The 20773-nt window shown below is 39.1% G+C and overlaps 1 protein-coding gene across 16 annotated transcripts in view; it reads right to left on the bottom strand.

Moving 5' to 3' along the window:
* rap1gapa (RAP1 GTPase activating protein a) overlaps window positions 1–20773 on the bottom strand; it is a 152015-nt gene that overhangs the window by 38218 nt on the left and 93024 nt on the right. For 11 of the 16 annotated variants that reach the window (XR_009807116.1, XM_061903141.1, XM_061903137.1 and 8 more), the window contains 8 exons: window positions 11200–11235; window positions 9980–10027; window positions 7520–7558; window positions 3189–3380; window positions 2537–2640; window positions 2112–2190; window positions 1202–1255; window positions 1044–1127 (listed from right to left, as the gene is read on the bottom strand). Coding sequence is in view for 15 of the 16 variants with exons in the window: in XM_061903141.1 (XP_061759125.1) it covers window positions 1044–1127; window positions 1202–1255; window positions 2112–2190; window positions 2537–2640; window positions 3189–3380; window positions 7520–7558; window positions 9980–10027; window positions 11200–11235 (636 nt within the window). In the remaining variant the exon portion in view is untranslated. Of the gene's footprint in view, window positions 1–1043; window positions 1128–1201; window positions 1256–2111; window positions 2191–2536; window positions 2641–3188; window positions 3381–7519; window positions 7559–9979; window positions 10028–11199; window positions 11236–15067; window positions 15191–15596; window positions 15817–20773 lie in introns of those variants that run through there. The other 5 variants (XM_061903138.1, XM_061903152.1, XM_061903142.1 and 2 more) reach the window with 3 other exon arrangements.

The following is a 20773-nucleotide window of genomic DNA, read 5'->3' as shown; positions in this document are numbered from 1 at the left end:
AGAGGAGAGGAACCTTGGAGCACATCCTAAGCTGTTGTCCAAAAGCCCTGGGTGAAGGGCGGTACCGCTGGCGACATGACCAGGTCCTGAAGGCCATAGCTGATGCCATCTGCAGGGGAGTCAGTCACAGCAAGAGCCTCCGCCCAGTGAAGAGTACTGCTTTCATCAGAGCTGGGGAGAAGTCAACACCGGCTGCCCGGAACACCTCGTCTGGCCTGTTGGCAACAGCACGCGACTGGGAGCTGTCAGTTGATCTGGGAAAGCAGTTGAAGTTCCCTGACGTGGTTGCTAAAACAACACTAAGGCCAGATATTGTGCTCACCTCAGTGGCCTCCAAGCAGGTAATCCTCTTGGAGCTCACAGTGCCTTGGGAGGACCGTATGGAGGAGGCCAATGAGAGGAAGAGTGCAAAGTACTCTCAGCTTGTGGAGGAGTGTCGGAGCAATGGGTGGCGAGCGATGTGCCGGCCGGTTGAAGTGGGGTGTCGAGGGTTTGTGGGCAAATCTCTCTGCAGGGCCTACAGAATGCTTGGCATCACAGGGGCCAGCCAGCAAAGGGCCATGAAGTTAGTCACAGATGCAGCAGAAGTGGCATCAAGGTGGCTGTGGATCAGGAGGGGAGAGGCGTGGCATGTAGGGCAGTAGCGCTACCTGGACACAGGCTGGGGCCTGATCAACCCTGGCTGGGTCGCCTAGGGGAGGGGGTCTGATTGTTGAAAGACCCGAAACCCCCTGTGATCCTAGGTTACATCACTGAGGATGTGTCCAGTTGCACCATTGGTGTATTTAAAAAATTGTTAACTCTTCACGTCGTCTTACGCCATACACTTCCAGTAGCATACACACCCCAGTACATCATCAGCGTCAATACATCTATTGAGCTGATTCTGGTGGTTGAGTCGTCTTTTTCCCCCGCCGTACGTAACAACTGGTTTGATTCAAGCAATGGTATTATTGAACTTTTACTGCTATGTATGTTTTTATATCGTCCATGTGGCAGAAAACAACACACACACACACATACACTTTGACGCCACTGCTCACCTGGCCAAACTTTTGATAAATGACCCCAAACTTGAAGTTGTTGCTTATGACGTGCTCATCGAAGGTCACTATAAGTCGTGAGGCCTTAAGGAAGAGAGCATCGAGAGTCGTGTAAGACTAAGAAGGAAGATACAACATGGATTCAAATAGAAACTTACTTTTGGATAGAGGACAGGGAAGAAGCGGTCAACGTTGACCTCCTCATAGGCAAGCTTGGTAGATAAACAGGACATGTCAGACGTGTTGTTAGGGATGTCTGTTATTATCGGCCGATAAATGCTTTAAAACGTCCTATCGGAAATTATCGGTATTAGTTTCATGCTTATCGGTATCGTTTTCAGTATGTAGAATGAATGACTCTTTAAAATGCCACTGAGCACATGGATATAGAGAAAGGTACAGCGCGCCAATAATCCTTAAAGGCAGTGCCTTTGCGTACCAGCCCAGTCACATGATATCTAGAAACTTTTGACACGCACATATTAACCCAACGCATACTTGTTCAACAGCAACACAGGTCACACTGAGATTGGCCATATAAACAACTTTAACACTGTTACAAATATGCGCCGCACTGTGAACCCACACCAAACAAGAATGACAAACACATTTCGGGAGAACATCCATATCGTAACACAACGTAAACAGAACAAATACCCAGAATCACTTTCAGTACTAACTCTTCTGGGACGCGACAATATACACGCCACCAAACCCGCCCAAATTCCATGCTGCTGTTTTGAGGCATGTTAAAAAAAAATAATGCACTTTGTGACTTCAATATTAAATATAGAAGTGCCATGTGAGCATTTCTTTTCCATAACTTGAGTTGATTTATTTTGGAAAACCTTGTTACATTGTTCAATGCATCCAGAGGGGAGGGTCACAACAAAATTAGGCATATAAATGTGTTAATTACACAACTGTATTTATCAGTATGGGTTGATATCGGTATCGGTAATTAAGAGTTGGACAATATCGGAATATCGGATATCTGTAATAAAAGCCATTATCGGACATCTCTAGTTGTTATGTTACACAAATTCACATGTCAGCCTTAAAACCCACCTTGGCCATTTGGACCACATTGGGAAACTCAGTCAGACAGGAGATGGGGATCACATCATGGTAGGTCTTTTGTTTGGTCCTGGTAAAGTCATAAAACAATCAGGTTATGTGGTCGTATAAAGTGATGCAACATTTCTCAGAACCAATGGGGCGGGAAAGAGATGTTCCAGTACGGGGCCATTATCAAACTTCCCCACCCCTTCGCCTCTCGCTCCATCCCCGCCCACTCACTGGCCTAAATAGTCCATCTGTTGTGGAATAGCTGGTGTTTACACTCTCTCTAGCTATACAACTCTTCAGATAACACTCAGGCTATAGAGAATGTGTCTATGCACTCACTAGTTGGCATTTTGGCAGATAATTCTGCATCTACTCCTGGTGCTCTGACCATTTGAACCCGGGCTTCTCCGCAGCACGTATGTTACCTAAGCATTAGTCGGAGATGCTCCTGGTCACCAATCACGTCGTACTTTAAAGAGAACACCAGATGTCCGAGGGCACTGTCCACTGAATAGTAATTAAAGTGTTCCTGAGGACACAGTGCAAAGATACAGCAATTACTATCTCATACACACACATACATACACTTCTCTGCAAAAACTTTACTGTTTCACCCAAATTACATTTGTTCATATATGTAGGAACAGGTGGCATAGTTTGATGTAGTTTCACTTGCATAAGAAATGTGCATTAAGGCCATTTACAAAGCAATTTCTTATTCATGACATTAGTGTAATGAACACGATGTGATATTAATTTTGAAATCCTCCATGGGGGCAGTTATGCTAATTTATGCAGGAAATTAAGCCGCTTCATTGTTAAAGCTGATCGTACAATGGCGCTATGTAACTGTGGTCTTTCGAGGCTCATCACGTCTTGTGCAAGCGGGGAATCCAGATTGCACTGACTGAGACACCATTCTCCCTATTTCAAACATGTGTACCAGCAAAATGACAATTGTTGCGTATTGTTGCTTTAAGTGGTCAGACAGCTGGCTCCCGCCATGGTCTTTTGATGTGAAAAATATGAAAGTGATGACTAAAGTGTCTGAGCTCAATGGGTTTGTAGGTGACAAACCTTAGCCAGGAAGTGTTTGCGGTAGAGCGTTGCTGTTGTGTTACATTCCAGCTTTGTGCGGCTGTCAGGGGACAAAGTCTGCAGCTCCTCCGAGTCCAGCGTGTTGCTTAGCTCATGATTTGTTCCCTCAATCCAGTAACCTCCAAATTGTGGCAGAAGAATGAGAGGGAAGGGGCTCTTCTTACCCAAAACCTTTAAAAATTGAAAACATGTTTTAACTATGTGTTACTAAGTCCAGTTAGCTGAAGTATGCATGATGACATTAACAGACCAAAATTGCAAGAATCTGACATATGTAGCACAATTTATTTTAAGATTAAAAGGCACTTATATGTGATGGTTTTAATCAACATTTAAAAAATACACTTCCTTCTGGTCTAGATCAGTGGTTCTTAAACTTTTTTCATCAAGTACCTCTTCAGAAAACTCTTGGCTTTCCAAGTACCATCATAAGGACCAGCATTGAAATAGAGCAGCATAGTAGGCCTAAATATTCCTTAAAAACAAGGCAGAGGCTTTATTTAGCAAATATTTTAAATAGTTTTGGCCATTGTAATACACACAGTTTGAACAGTAACACTGTTTAAAGAATATAAAACACTGTACTTTAATCAAGTGATTCTTTGGCATACCACTAGATAGAATCTGGGTACACAAACCACAGTTTGACAATCACTGGTCTCGATAATAGCTATCAGATATGCTCTGGTGTAAATGTTGTGTACATTTTGCTCCATGGTCACATGTATAAACTACTGTCTGCAAGATTTTTGTTAGAGAAAAAAATTGGAAACCTTCTACCCCAGGGGTGACACTCATTTTAGATCGGGGGCCACATGGATAAAAATCTACTGCAAGTGGGCCAAACTGGTAAAGTAACTTAAAAATAAAGACAAATTCAGATTGTTTTCTTTGTTTAACAACAGAAAAAGCACATTTTGAAAATGTACAAACCATAATGTTATTGGGGGGGTTTTACACTTACATGTTGCGGTTAATAGTATTCTATCTTTATTAGTTGTTATTCATTCTTTCTAAATAAATTGTGTGAAAATGTTCATAAGTCAATTAATTGGTGTTATTATACAGTCTAGTAAGATACAAATAATAAGATCAAAAGGAAATTACAGGACGTTATTTATGTAGTTTGCTCATTTTCCTCAACTGGTGCACGAACATCATCTGTTTTATTTTTATTTTTTACATATGTAGCATGATCTACAAAGATACAAATAATTGCTATTCTGACATCTAGTGGACACATAGAACAGCAGTTTCTTTCATTCAAAAATTTTGGCTCATTTTTATACTTAGAAAACTCACCCGGCGGGTCGGATGAAACCTGTTTTGACATCCTCGTTCTACCCTTTCCAAAACTGTAATAATGTATCTTTTGAAAATGTACAACGTTTCAACATACATTTTGAAGATGCACATTACCACAGTTGCTTTTTCCAAACACGGTCCAAACAAATCATAAACAGTAAATAGATTCACCCGGTCATAACATTAAGTACACCTGCCCACTCTCAGAACAATACGGACCTGCATTAAAAATCTGCTTTTACCAGCATTAATGTCAATGCATGTCACACAGCGGTGTTATTCCATGCATACCACGAATAAATGAAAGAAATACCTTATCCTACCTATTCTTGTGATTGCAAAACAGTCCCATGCAAACACAAAAGTATTTATTCTATCGCGATAAGAACAGTATTATATGAGAATGGATAACAGCGAGACTCCAGGCATTAGCCATAGCATTCTCCCCCTCTGGTCAATAGCTTAAACTAAATGTCCAAATAAGTTGTGACATCATACCTTATCGAGTGTTAAAAGAAAATTTCAGAGGCATCCAAAACAAGTGTAAGGTCACGCCCAAATGCATGAAGTGAATTTGACGCACTGGCATTGTTTAACACAAGTATCCAACAATGTAACAACATGTTAAGTCAAAAAAGTGGAAACTCATCATATATGGTAGAGGTTTACCAGAAAAGCTGTGTCTGTCCTTTTTTCAATCCAGCTGTAGTCCTAAATTGAAGTCAATATTGTAACGGGTTGAGTTAAGGGGAGATGTTAATGTTAATGTATCAACTTTCACGTACTTAGTTTCATGTACTGTTCTGTGACACTGAAGTTTACAGAGTGCCAGTGAAGGCAACATGTTCAGAGTTGCATGCTGGGGGTTACCTGTGATTGGGTGAGATATAGGAGGGAGAGTTTTGTTATGCCGGGATGCTGGAGTGAAGAAGTCGGAGGTTGAGAGTAAGAGAGACAGACGCACGAGAGATAAGTTTACAGCAATACTAGAGAGATATATAAATGTGCCTTTGGCGGTGGTTACGCCCCACAGTAGCCTGTTACGTGTCTAACAATAAAGACAGCAAGTGTACTACGCCTCTCGACTGGTTTCTGTGGAAACGCTACAATATGTTCCTTATATTTCTCTATCCTCTTGTTGTAGGGCAGACTGGCTCGTACACAGGGGCAAGAGGGGGCTCTGCCCCCTTAAATAAATGTCTTGCCCCCTCAAATCAAAATTTGAGAAAGCAAATTTTAATAAACTCACAAAATTACTACATTACAAGTTGACAAAATTATCTGCACCAGCGGAAAAATCCGCCGAAAAAGGGACACACACGATATAGTAGTGTCGGCTTCCCTCTCATCCCTCCCTCCGCTCTGCGTGTATTCAACATTCCACAGGCTGCGCAGCAGACACACACCCGTACACACCCCTCAGCCCTCAGTAAACATCCAATCACTGTTGCAGTATGAAAGTAAAAGAAAAGGAAAGGTTGTCTAAATTTATCATATACTTGTTAGGATGGGTGTATTTGTGTAGTCTTATCTGTCATAAACACGTTTATCGTCGCGGACTTTCAGTGCTACGGAGTTCATTTATTTTCTTTTTTTTTCTTTTTACAACTTGACTAGAGCAGTGACAGCGGAGGCCCTGAGCAGCAGTGGTTTGGAAGGCAGAGAGCCTCCACTGTCCCTGTAACAAGCTACAATTCATTTATGATGCTGTTAATGCCGGTAAAAATTAAACATAAGGTATAAATCCTGCTTAGCAGTCCTCCTCTGCTGTCCTCTGTTCAGAGCGGAGTCCCTAGCAACGGCCCGTTTTACTTAGCAACGGTCTGGCAATCGACTGCTGGAAGTATTTTTCTGTTGTTTTTCTTGTAATTCTACATAGTCAACCTTTAATGTTTCAATCTACATTTTGTAATAAACAAATCATAAGTTTCCTTTGATATGACCAAGACACCTAAAAACAAAAACACTGCCGTTTTCACCAATTTACAAGCAAGTGGGCAACACAGATACATTGGAGTGAATGAATTTTGTGCCCAGATGAGTGCCCATGTTCTGTTTTATAAATTAGTTTGAGATTATTTTTTATCATTATTCACCAGACTACTTTTCAGTTTTGTTAATATTGACTGTAGTGTGTGAAGTCCTACGTTGGGTCAAAATTTATTTGAGAGTTAGGCCATCCAGTTAGGATAAATGTTATGTTGTTGGTTGATAAAATCTGGATGAAGGATGTTTTATTTTATTCATTTATTTTTATTTTTATTTTTCAGTTTCCCCCCCTGAGGGATTGCCACCTTATTGTGGTCAGGGGGTTTGCGTGCCTCAGTGACCGTAAGAGCTATACCAGCAGGAACTTAGTCTTCAGGTGGGACACCCAAGTTGGACAGGTCTGAAGGTAGAGGCCTGACAAAGTGCAATCCACTACTCCAGGTTGGGGTTGGACACATAGCTAAAGACCCATTTCAATGAAGAAAGCATTGTTACTATAAGCACAGAAAAAAAAGTGCTGGAGCATGATGTGTACACATGATGCCCCCTTCACATTTCTGACTGCCCCCTCATATAAGCATGCCTAGAACCGCCCCTGCTCGTACATGAAGATGCATGCTAAAATCCTCTACTAATAAAAAGTAAGGTATAGTTCTAACTTATATCTTAAAAAGTACAACATGGCTGACGGGGAGAAGACGCAGTCGAAGGGAGAGGGCTTCGACACGTAAATAAGACCGCTCACAAAGCGGCGCATTCTTAAGAGACAGTCAGAAGGTGGCTTGAAAATGGTCTGTAAAACAGAATCTAACACTTTAACCAAAGCACCAACAACAAATAACTGTTTCAAATGTAGAAGAAAAATCTAAAATGACCCTTTAAACAAAATAAAACATTTTCAAAAATGCCCTATATACAGTAATAAGGAGACATACAGTGTACATGCAGTACATACTGTATATTACAAAGACTGAATGCAAAAGATTGGCACCAGTGATAAAAGTGTTGCATCTTACCTCATGTACACTTGGGTAGGGAATATAGTCCTCCTCCGTCTGAAACCAATAGAAATTAGAGCTTTTGCTCGTCATCAAAGATTCATATTGAAGTCAGCATTCATTGAAAAGAACACAACTAAATAGGATATTCATTATTCTTTAACGATGGTGGCCTACAAGGGTCACAACTAGGTTTACAACTAGGTACTGTTCATCAAGGTTTTCTGCTGCCGATTCCAATGTCGATCATCCGTGAGTGAGATTGGTCGACACCATTACCGATACCAATTACTCGTATATATTGTACATCTTTGAATATATTGATTGTGAGTGCTATTGGCAGTTTAACAATATCCACAAAATATTTAAACTACTTTCTTATTCTATCACTTTTCCCCTTAAAATGGAATTATTACCTGAGTTTGGAAATATGAACAAAAACATATTTTGTCAAATAAAAATATTGCTCTGATCATGTACTGATATTACCATTGGAATCAACACCACCAATATATGGATTGATTAGCCCTCCTCCCGTGTTGTGCACGGACTCTGACAATGCTGACACACAGTTGTTGTTATATTATCTTCCCTAACTCTTATTAATATACCTGTTAATGTCTTGTTAATAGCTGATTACTTTTTTGCTGTTACATGCTTCCATCTGTACTTGTTTAACTGTATTAAAGGTGCCATATGTAATAATTTAATGTCAATCATCATTAAATGGCCCGGATATGTCAAACGGCATTATTAAATCATGTTATTTTTAAATACCTTTATAACTGATAACAGTAGTTCAGCCGGGATATGCTCATTTCAAAATTATATTAAAAGCCCTGAAATGTTGTTATTGTTTTCATTTTGATGTTCCGCCCTCCACCATTTTACCAATTAGAAAGTCCGTGAGTGTGTCCCATCCAGGTTGGCAGTTACACACCGCCACATTCGTCTGGCTACTGCCACTGGTAAAGTTACTAAACATGTCAGACCTTAGTAAATCTAAAAGGCGTCATTACGATTCTCAACTTAGTCATGACAAGGTCAGGAACAAAACAACGATTTGTATCGGGGATGCCTTTGAAAGTTGGAGATGATTGAAGGCGCGGAAGATTTTATCATCTGACGCCAAATTTGCTAACTTCCTCCTGATAGGTAAGTCCGGCATTTACGTTTTCCTATGACTTGTAATAAATGGAAATGGACATTTCGTATGTAAACTATATTGACCAATACAGAATATGACCTTGTCTAACAAAGCTAGTATGTTCGTGCAACGAATGCTTGGCATGCAAGCCCGGTCAATGACACATGGACATATAGGCTAACGGGGGAAATACTGTATACTGTATGCCCGTTAGCCTGTATGTCCATGTGTCATCCAACTGGCAGGGAAAAGTATATTTTCGACAAATAAAACTTATGTGGATATGGGTAGTGTCAGTGTTTGTACTGTTCTCAATATGCAGATACGGGGCGGCATGGCGTAGTGGGTAGAGCGGCTGTGCCAGAAACCTGAGGGTTGCAGGTTCGCTTCCCACCTATTGACATCCAAATCGCTGCCCTTGTGTCCTTGGGCAGGACACTTCACCCCCGCCCCCGGTGCCGCTTACACCGGTGAATGAATGATGAATGAATGATTGGTGGTGGTCGGAGGGGCCGTAGGCGGAAACTGGCAGCCACGCTTCCGTCAGTCTACCCCAGGGCAGCTGTGGCTACAGATGTAGCTTACCACCACCAGGTGTGAATGAATAATGGGTTCCCACTTCTCTGTGAGCGCTTTGAGTATGTAACAATAGAAAAGCGTGATATAAATCTAATCCATTATTATTATTATTAATTTAATACGCTGAGGAAAGGGGGTTCCAACATTAGCACAGTTAATTGCGGTTTCTGATGCTTTATGTCCATCAGGCACATATGTTGTGTCTTAGTCGTTCTTTTATTGCTTCACATTGTTGTGTTGTGGCATTATGTTGTTGTGTTGTGGCATTTGCAATTGTTGTGATTCATGACCTTTCTCAGCCACCGCATTTCACACATTGCATATTTCATTTGTTTTGTACGGTGGCCTGGAAGTGCAATACACTTGCATTTCATGAAAAAAATTACAATGGCAAAATGTATTTACAGAAGACAAGACAACTTACAATTACACAAACCAAATTAAAAACAAGACAAAGCAACTTACAAGTATGCAAACCGAATAAATGTAAAAGTGTTTTGCACTTGCAGGCCACTGTAGTTTTGGTTTGCTGTATTGCTGGAAAGCCTGCAAAATCTTTTCAAATTAAAGGTAAATATTAGTAATAGTTGCATTGGTATCATATCAGAGAATGATGGATTGGAATGACTTTAGGATGAATGACTACAAGACGTTATAGTATGCAAAGGATAGGGTACTGTAAAGTGAAGCAGCCATGAGACTAGAGCCGCAAGGTATGATTAATATTGTGTTGTCTACATGGGGAGTCATACCTTGAGTGGAGGTGGAAAGGTGCATCTCTGCTCATCCATCCTCTTACCCTGTGAGAGGAGAGGTGGAATAAAGAAAATAAACAGCGGGAGGGACAGTAGAGGCGATAGTCATTTAGTAACCAAAATTCAAGCGGAGAAGCAAAATGGAAAATAACACCGGGAAAAGAATGACAAAGTGTTTTTTTTATTGTGTTCCAAAGATGCACAGCAGAAAACAAAGCCAATTCAAAGATGGACATATGGGAGCACACAGAGAGCTAGAGAGAGAGTTTAAGGATTTAAGAGCAAACGTCTTAGTGGCACAACATAGGGGATTTGTAGTTAGTGAGGCTGAGGGGATTAAAAAGATGCGGAGATAAGTGACTCCACCACACAGAGGCATCTGTTGGATGTGTGAAACGGGGTGATAAAAAGCAGGAACAAATCAGGAAGACCACAACTACCTGTGCAGTTAATCATCAACTATGCTACCTGTATTAGGGACTATTTGATTGCAAGAAATATGTCAGAAAATGTAGTTTCTGGAATTGCACACATACTGAGAGATGCTGATGTGTAATTAATGTGTCTTACAACAAATAGAAATATTGTGTGAATCCCAACACAAAATACCAATATGTGAGAAACACTCACACCATTCCTAAGCACAACCACAATAACAACATGTAGCCTGCCTTTTAAAAATGAGTCTTGTGACATTTCTAAAGAGAAAATATATAATATCGTTATATATATCGCAATAGTGTTCACCTGCATTATATGCTAAGTGATTGTCTAATTCCCATAAGTGAAAATGCAGCCTTAGTTTTATAAAAAGGCCAATGTCTCCAATTATGTTCAGGTTCACCAAGCATGAAAAAGAGAGAGTTTATTCAATTATTCAAATTGTTACCTAATTGCCAAGGTATGAATTGCCGACAGACACACACAGAATAAATTTACGCTCCATTCTTATTTTTGCTTGCCATGTCCCAGATTGTTTGATTACTCTAAAACAAACATCCCTTGGAAGTCATCAGAGACCAGGGGGGGGGGGCGTTTGTGAGGTGAGATAACAAGCTTACTGCAGATTTACAGACAGAAAGTTAATAAAGAGCATTGAGGCATGAACATAATCTACATAAAAAACAATTCAGGAAGGATTAGAGACGACACATTCTGCCGCTGTGTTAGTTGTTAAGGTGATTTAAAAACAGGTAGCAATGGACACATCTCCTTACCTGCATCTTTTCAATCATTTCAAATAAATCTCCAGTCTGGGGGGGAGGAGAATGAGAAGAAATGTTCAGATATTTGTCTGATTGTTGAGTTTATTTTTTTGCTTTTCTGACTGATGTGCATCCAACATGTTGAACTCTGTTGGCGTGGAGCATCATTGAAATGCGACCAGCAGACAGTCAGCCGAACACTGAACACTCCAGCTTTGCTCAAACGATTTCTACACTCAGACTAAAGAGAAATCAGCGCTGGCACTGCAGGATTATTTCACTTTACGCTGAAATGTGTTTCCTTGGTCGTATAACACCACATAAATCAAAATGCAAAAACATAAATGTAATGAATAAAATGAATATAAAATAGATATTATGCATCTGCAGGATGTATACACATAAAGCCTTTTGAAGTCATCACTGCTTAGCAGTGAGAAAAATTGGTTGACCACTGAGTTACCTCGAGCGTCAAACATCAGCAAACACAAAATTCCCGCTAAGACATAGTCAAACTGTTGGTTGAAAATTGGGCTGCTGACAAGGACCCTGATTGACCTATGCTACTTCTATCCTGGGTCAACTGTTACAGTATGGAGCAGCAGTAAAATAGTTTGAAAGGACTTTGAGAACCATAGGGTTTCCTGCTGAAAGCCACTGTATAGTAAGTACTTTATATTAAGTACAGTAGAGAAAGAACTATATCCCAAGTACAACAAAAGGTACTTTATGTCCCCTCACCCCTCGTGCATGACCACTGAATGTGAATGTACAAGTACATAAAATTAAAAACAAAATGATTAAACATTTTATCACTTAGAGTGGTATAAAAAAATGAAAATGACATGAAGTGTCAAGCCAAAGATCTCCTATTATCCCAAATTGACTGTTGAATGATATGACAGTACTATGAGCCTGATTTACAAAAGAGCCACAAACCATGCACAAACTGTAAAGTTGTGTGGTGTGTAATCCACTAAGGTGCATGTAAATACAATTTCCCCTTAAAGTAAAAATTACATCTTCTTTTTCTAAAACAGAGTACATGGTCACACTGTACATAATACAGGACATTTCTGTTACAAGCACTGGCCATTCATTACAGGTTCATTTAAGAGGATCTTGAAGACAAAGTTCTGGTTAAAAACCTATTCATAGTCTATGATCTAGAATTGTTCGTTATTAAAGGTTTTGATACTTTTGGTCCTAATCCAGAAAATAGCTTGTTTTGTTTATTTTGCAATACTACTCATTCTTGAATTACCTTATGAGGATTGCGCCTGACAAAAGGTTGCCTTTATACTGCACATGCATTTGCCTTTACATGTTAAAGTTAGTGCAACCCAGTCAAACTGGTTGCTTCTGCAGTGTCATCAGCCTGATTTCACATAAAGTTTCATGGGACCGCTGCTGTGCAAATGCAAAGAAAAATAGCCGGCTCTAGTGTCATGAATAGCGCTTCTAACGACGTACTGTATGGTGTGGTAAGGTTTTACTGTAGTACAGAACTGGGCAAATATTTTGACTTGGGGGGAACATTGAGAGAAAAAATGGATCTGGGGGGGCCAATGTGTATGTGTTTATAAATTATATAAATTAATTCCTTTTTTTTAGCAACACTAATACCATCCATCCATCCATTTTCTACCGCTTATTCCCTTTTGGGGTCGCGGGGGGCGCTGATGCCTATCTCAGCTACATTCGGGTGGAAGGCACTGTACACCCTGGACAAGTCGCCACCTCATTGCAGGGCCAACACAGATAGACAGACAACATTCACACTCACTTTCACACATTAGGGCTAATTTAGTGTTGCCAATCAACCTATCCCCAGGTGCATGTCTTTGGAGGTGGGAGGAAGCCGGAGTACCCGGAGGGAACCCACGCAGTCAGGGGGAGAACATGCAAACTCCACACAGAAAGATCCCGTGCCCGGGATTGAACCCTGACTACTCAGGACCTTCGTATTGTGAGGCAGACGCACTAACCTCTCTGTCACCGTGAAGCCACTAATACCAAAAGTCACAATTCTAAAAATGTTATGACAGACCACCTCAAAAAAACAGAATGGAATTTTCCATTTCTTTACTAAATACAACACCCAAAATGTACATTAAAATAAAGAAAGTGGGATTTACAATACTAACTATGAACAATAAAACACTGAATAAACAAAACACAACAAAAATGTAACAAACAGCAAAATGTGAATGCAAAGGATAATAAACACCCACAAGATGATGTATTATCACTTTTATGCAGAAATTCTGTTCCTGACACACGCATTTTGGGTAATAAACACCAACAATATGATATATTATCACTTTTTTGCAGAAATTCTGTTCTTGACACACGCATTTCGGGTAGTAAACACCAACAATATGATATATTATCACTTTTTTGCAGAAATTTTGTTCTTAACACACGCGTTTCGGGAAATAAACACCTACAATATGATATATTATTACTTTTATGCAGAAATGTTCCTGACACATGCGTTTCGGGCTGGATGCTCTGAAAAAAAACCCTACCCACTCGTATGGAATAAAACTTACTTCACCAATTATTTATTTATTTATTTTTATTGTGATTACTTATTACTTATGGAGTATACATTGTGAATACATTGAGAACAGGAAGTGAACAAAAGGGGTAGGATTAAATAAGCTCTGCTTCTTCCTACTCCTTTTCGAGCATGTTGAAAAGAGAAACTGTAAATTGTGATGTATCATGTTGTATGCTTGCATGTTCGAAATAAACTCAAACTCAAACTCAAACTCAAACTCTGCTTCGTTCCTCATCTGAGCTGCTGTACCGTAATAACTCGTATAACACTCAAAAGCGCAGATTTCAACCATTGAAATAGTTTCTATAGTTCAAGACGTACAGTAATTTAAAAACAGCACTGCACATCATAAAAGCGGCTACATTTTTGATGTTATAGGTCTAAAAAAATTATGTAGAACGTCCAGCGGGCCGGATTGAAAATCTTAATGGGCCGCACCTGGCCGTATTTTGCCCAGATCTGCATTAGTAGATGGTCCTGAGCAACGTCAATGTACACATTTTTCCCTCCAAACAAGCGGTAGAAAATTGAAGGATGGATGGAAATACTATATCGTTTTTAAGTCTCTAATAGGACAATTTCTCATTTCATCCGTCAACATGAGTTCATCCTCACCTTTGAGAAGGCTTTCTGACAGTGTGGACATTTGGAAAAAAAAGTGCTAACCCTTCGATTACATTTTGTGTAAACTGAGCATTTTGTTTTGTATCATCTTGTTTTGCACTGGATCTTATTTTTTTCTCTTTTAATTCCTTACACTTTCTGTAAAGTATGAAAAAATGACCTAATATTGTCGGTTTATTAACATGGCATCAATGTGGAAATACTGTACACCACAACCCAAATCGTCATCAACCTAATATGAATACAATTGTGATGACGTTTTTTTGTTTTCTCAGTTTCTGCAGTATTTCCTGTACAGCGCTCTTATTTTTGTTTCCACTACCTCTGTGCCTCCACCACGTCTCTAATCCGAGCACTGGGTCCCTCACCTATGCCTGGTCGACAATCAGGATGCTTCTTCTGAACTGGACTGGATCATTTTGCTTTGTTTTCCTTGTACTTAACATGTGCAGAGCTTTCCTCATGCTTCCTGTGCACTTCCCTGATAAAAGGGTTTATACTTGCACTTTGTCTGCCGTTTCTGCATCCTGTTCCAAACTAAAAACGTCATATCGAAACATTACAACATTACCCTGAACTTTAAGATGTTGTGGGGAAATTCAAATTACAGAGGGCTCCGGGACGTTTTTAGTCACCCGGAATTAAACGTTTCTGGACATTTGGGAAAGGATCTGTCAAGTCAAAACTTACGTCTATGTCTCTATCTTTTCCATGATGTTTACCAAACAAATACCATCGTCGAGTCTTCAATGTAGCACCAGTCATACACTTGAGGCCGAAACACACCTGTAGGGTTACTTTCCATACGGTCACATGTGCCACCTGACTGCTTTGCAGGCGAGGCCGAGCTCCAGCAGTCCATTTGGAGTGAAGGCAGGTTAGTTTAGCCAGTGAGAAACTTTGTGTACAGAGTGATTGTGTGCTCCCTTTCAGCGTGAGTACACAAAAAGTTCTCCACCATGTGCAAACACAAGTCTGCCACAACCCCTTAAGGTAAATAAATGCTGAGCCATGTGAACCGGGGATTAAAGTTAGAGCGGATACACCTCACTTTAGGACCAGAGCTTTAGCACTAAAATGCATCATCATTATAAACACCTTACTTTGACACATCTTCTGCCTGAGATCAAATCAGCAAATGTGAACGGCAACTCTTCACCTCTCCCTGGGCATCTGGTGACATCATCTATGCGGCAAGCTCGGAAATAAAAATACTTACATTTCTGGGTTTGTTCCAGTGAGTCCTCGTCACCACTGCAGCAGTGATGCTGTGATTGTTGGCCATTTCTCCGCAGAGAAAAATTCCAGCAGATGCCTCAATTTAATAGACATTAACAGGTGTGCTCTGAACGCTCACTAAGAGCATAACCGTGTCTTGCCTTGTTAATGACTATGCTGGATATTGCATCAAACCAGCGAAATGTCCACACTCTCTTCTTCTGTGTGCTCTAAACAAACAGTTGGATCTCAGGTTGCAAGCAAAGGCGGTGCTGTAGAAGTTGAAGGTGTTTTATCTGAACTGCTGATCCTTTTTTGGCAAAGAAACAAATCTAATTCACATGGTGAGCCACACCACTCTTAAGTTGAACACAGACACCCAATCTGCTCCAGGGGTGGAGCATCTCTACGATCATAAAACCTCACAATTCCAGTTGAGTTTTTATTGTCTGATATGCACTGCTTATTTCTAATTTCTCAGTAATCAAAAAGATGATATTGATTTATTTTACCCAGCAACGTCAAAAGGAAAATGGTTTGATATTATTAATGTACTTGCTGATTTAATGTTATATACTGTAGTTCAGTGGTCCCCAACCACTGGGTACCGGGCCGCAGAAGAATTTTTTTTATTCATTTTTATTAGAAAAAAAAAACAACTTTTTTTTTTTTTAAATTAAATCAACATAAAAAACACAATATACACTTACAATTAGTGCACCAACCACAAAAACCTCCTTTTTTCATGACAAAGACGTCCCTTTTTCATGACAAAAAAAAAATAAATAAAAAAATTCACCCCCCCCCACCAAAATGGATACATGGATGATACAGCAGAGGATTGGGAGAATGTCATGTGGTCAGATGAAACCAAAATAGAACTTTTTGGTATAAACTCAACTCATCGTGTTTGGAGGAAGAAGAATTCTGAGTTGCATCCCAAGAACACCATACATATTGTAAAGCATGGGGTGGAAACATCATGCTTTGGGGCTGTTTTTCTGCTAAAAGGACAGGACGATTGATCCGTGTTAAGGAAAGAATGAATGGGGCCATGTATCGTGAGATTTTGAGCCAAAACCTCCTTCCATCAGTGAGAGCTTTGAATGGTTGATCAAATACTTATTTTCCACCATAATTTACAAATAAATTCTTTAAAATTCCTACAATGTGAATTCCTGGATTTATTTTTCACATTCTGTCTCTCACAGTTGAAGTGTACCTATGATGAAAATTACAGACCTCTGTCATCATTTTAAGTGGGAGAACTTGCACAATCCCTGGCTGACTAAATACTTTTTTGCCCCACTGTAAACAAAGTCTTCTGTTATTTAGAAACGTTAGAGTAGTACTAGAAATTTGGGTATGGATCCAATACCAAAATTTTCCAGGGGCAATGTCGGTCATACACATAGGCGCCAATTCCGTAAGTGCTTCAGGGCCCGAGCACCTACAGAGTACGCCAGGCATCCACGTGGAATCAACGGCAAATATCAATCTTGTGATTAATTTTGTGTTGAACTTGGTCTGTTTTACATAATATAAATGCCATAAAAAATATTGTCTATGATTAATAATGTCTAACCAAATTTCATTGTACCAATTGTACCACAGTCCTCTTGACTTTGAACACACTGCACATGAGCAAATGAAGGGCATACTTACTCAACAGCCATACATATTACACTAAGGGTGGCCGTATGAACAATGCCAACACTGTCATAAATATGTGCCATATAGTGAAACCGCACTAAACAACAACAACAAACACATTTTGGAAGAATATTTGCACCGCAAAACAACATAAACACTACAGAACAAATTCCCAGAAATCCCTGCAGCACCAACTCTTCCGGGACGCTACAATATAAACAAATGCCATTGGTGGATCTACACCTAAAATCCCCTGTTATAATAGCACATACAATGGCTTATCTAGTCGATACTATTATGATTACATTGATATTTATTAACATCACAAAATCTTCTTTCTTTTTTTTAATATGTATATTAGGTTTATAAATTCAGGAAATATTTCCATGGACACATGAGGATTTTAAATATGACCAATGTATGACCCTGTAACTACTTGATATCAGATTGATACCCAAATGTGTGGTATCATCCAAAACTAATGTAAAGTATCAAACAACAGAAGAATAACTAACATTTTAACAGAAGTGTAGATAGAACGTGTTGAAACAGAAAATAACCAGATATTAACATTAAATGAACAAGCAAATTAATAATTCATTTCTTACCACTTGTCCTTAATAATTTTGACAAAATAATAGTATGATAAATGACACAATATATTATTACTGCATACGTCAGCAGACTTATGAGGAGTCTTTGTTTACTTACTAATAAAAGACAAGTTGTCTAGTATGTTCACTATTTTATGTAAGGACTAAATTTGCAACAATATACATATGTACAATGTACCCTAAGATTTTAATGGTACCGGTACCAAAATATTGGTATCGGGACAACACTAGTACACACTCACACACACACCGAGCACCCACTGGCAGAAATGCAGATCGGCGTCTATGTGTACAAAGACTCTTTTCCAGAATTGTAAATAATAACAAAAACGACAATAGATACTGATTATATATTTGGTATCGTTACTTTCGATGTTTGTATCGATCCAACCACTTTTGCATACTAAATTCAGAGTAATAGCTTATTGATTAGGAGTTAGCATATCACCCTACGGTGTGTACTGCAGCATTTAAATACACCTCGAAACAGTTGATTTGCTGCCTTGGAGGCGAGAACTGTTGACCTGGAGTTGGTGTTGCACTGTGGGGGGACATTAACTGCTAGCGAGTACACTGCGCTTGTTGACAAATTTGATTTGTGAGACACAGCTGGAATGTGTCATGAACATGCATTATCATTATATAACGATTGTGTTAAAAGCTCTTATCATCGACTCTTTTATAATTCATATTGTAAATAAGCTATGTTGTAACCCAAGTTGAAGACAACAATAATGTAAACCAGGGTTGCTAAAAATGATATTATACAGTTACTGTACATGTATTATACAGGTTTCCTACCAGGTTACTATATGAATGTCGGCTAAAATTAAACTGTTGAAATTAGCAGCATGGACAGTGAGACAGATGCTTCGACTCTGGATGCCATACAGTGCTATACAGTAGTCGCCACTAGGGATGTAACAATATTGATAACTACTCTCGAAGGTTAGTATTACCCTTTTGAAAAAAGAATTTGCAAAGAACTGATTTCTTTGATGAACTCACAGACCTACCAGTACTAGCGCTATACCCCATGAATGATAATACTAATACTAATTCATTTTATTCATAACACGCCTTTCTAGGCGCAAATAAAAACATTAGACAAGAAACAAAAAAAACAATAGATAGGTAAAATTTAAGTAAATAAGTTAAGAAACAACATACTCCAATCTAAACCTACATAAACACTTGTGCGTAATTGTGCACAGAGTGGTAGATCTATACTAAGAGAAATACGACGGAAAAATAGAAGATGCACGTATATAAACACTCAAAAAATAATAATATGGCCCTTAAAAAGCCAAAACAATATTCAATTGTTCTTCCACTAAGAAAGTATATTGTGTCTATGTGTGTATTTTTTTTTTTTTAAATTAAACTTGGTTAAAAGATTTCAGCTTACTTTTTGAACACATTCCATAATAACACGATTACAATAATAATAATAATAATAACGTTGTCAATTATTAGTTTCGGATGTGAAATTTTGACAGACTTGTAGTTTGACTTTACATTGTTTCTGTGTGCAAGGCCCTGGATCTGCGAGTAGCCATTGTTATTATTTTACCACACCAGCTCGGGAAAAATCTTGAAAGCCAAAAAATAGCTTAGTATTTGTCAATGAATATGTAACAGGGCGCCTTCAGTGAAATGTAACAACAAACTTAGTACATTTAAACCAAAATGCTCCATCAACATTACAACAATATATGAAAGCCAATTCTAAATCTACGTTGTATCAGTCTGTTTGTGGTGTAGTGGTTTTTGATTCTGCCTTTAAGAGCTGTGTGTACTGGATTGATCCTCAAATAGTATGCAAAGAGGGGAAAAATCCAACAATAATTACCCTCATTTGTAAAGTTGTCATTTAGCACAAAAAAATACATTGTACAACCGTAAATGCTTGTAAATGTATGATAGAAAAAAACTAATCTTGCTCCTTAACACTCTTTCCACCTTCAACATTTGTTGACTAATAATATTCGTCTTAGTTATGGTTAACGACTTAGATTGACTGAGTGATTGAAACTTTTATTAGTAGATTGCACATTTCAGTACATATTCTGTACAATTGACCACTAAATGGTAACACCCGAATACGTTTTTCAACTTGTTTAAGTCGGGTCCACGTTAATCAATTCATGGTACAAATATATACTATCAGCTTAATACAGTCATCACACAAGTTAATCATCATAGTATGTACATTGAATTATTTACATTATTTACAATCGGGGGGGTGGGATGAGGAGCTTTGGTTGATATCAGTACTTCAGTCATCAACAATTGCATCAACAGAGAAATGGACATTGAAACAGTGTAGATCTTACTTAGTAGGATATGTACAGCCAGCAGAGAACATAGTGAGTTCAGATAGCATAAAAGCAAGTATATACATTAGAAATACATTTAATTATTTACATTAGGTTATTTACAATTCGGGGAGATGGGATGTGAATGGAGGAGGTTATTAGTAAAGGGTTGAAGTTGCCAGGAGGTGTTGTTTTAGAGCGGTTTTGAAGGAGGATAGAGATGCTCTTAATTTTACACCTGTTGGGAGTGCATTCCACATTGATGTGGCATAGAAAGAGAATGAGTTAAGACCTTTGTTAGATCGGAATCTGGGTTTAATATGGTTTGTGGAGCTCCCCCTGGTGTTGTGGTTATGGCGGTCATTTACGTTAAGGAAGTAGTTTGACCTTTACTTCGGTATCAGGGAGGTGTAGTGGATTTTATAGACTAGGCTCAGTGCAAGTTGTTTTACTCTGTCCTCCACACTGAGCCAGCCCACTTTGGAGAAGTGGGTTGGAGTGAGGTGTGATCTGGGGTGGAGGTCTAAAAGTAACCGGACTAGCTTGTTCTGGGATGTTTGGAGTCTAGATTTAAGGGTTTTGGAGGTGCTGGG

Source organism: Nerophis ophidion, linkage group LG06, assembly GCF_033978795.1.
Source record: "Nerophis ophidion isolate RoL-2023_Sa linkage group LG06, RoL_Noph_v1.0, whole genome shotgun sequence".
NCBI classification, from domain to species: domain Eukaryota; kingdom Metazoa; phylum Chordata; class Actinopteri; order Syngnathiformes; family Syngnathidae; genus Nerophis; species Nerophis ophidion.
This window is presented reverse-complemented; position numbering and strand designations above follow the sequence as displayed.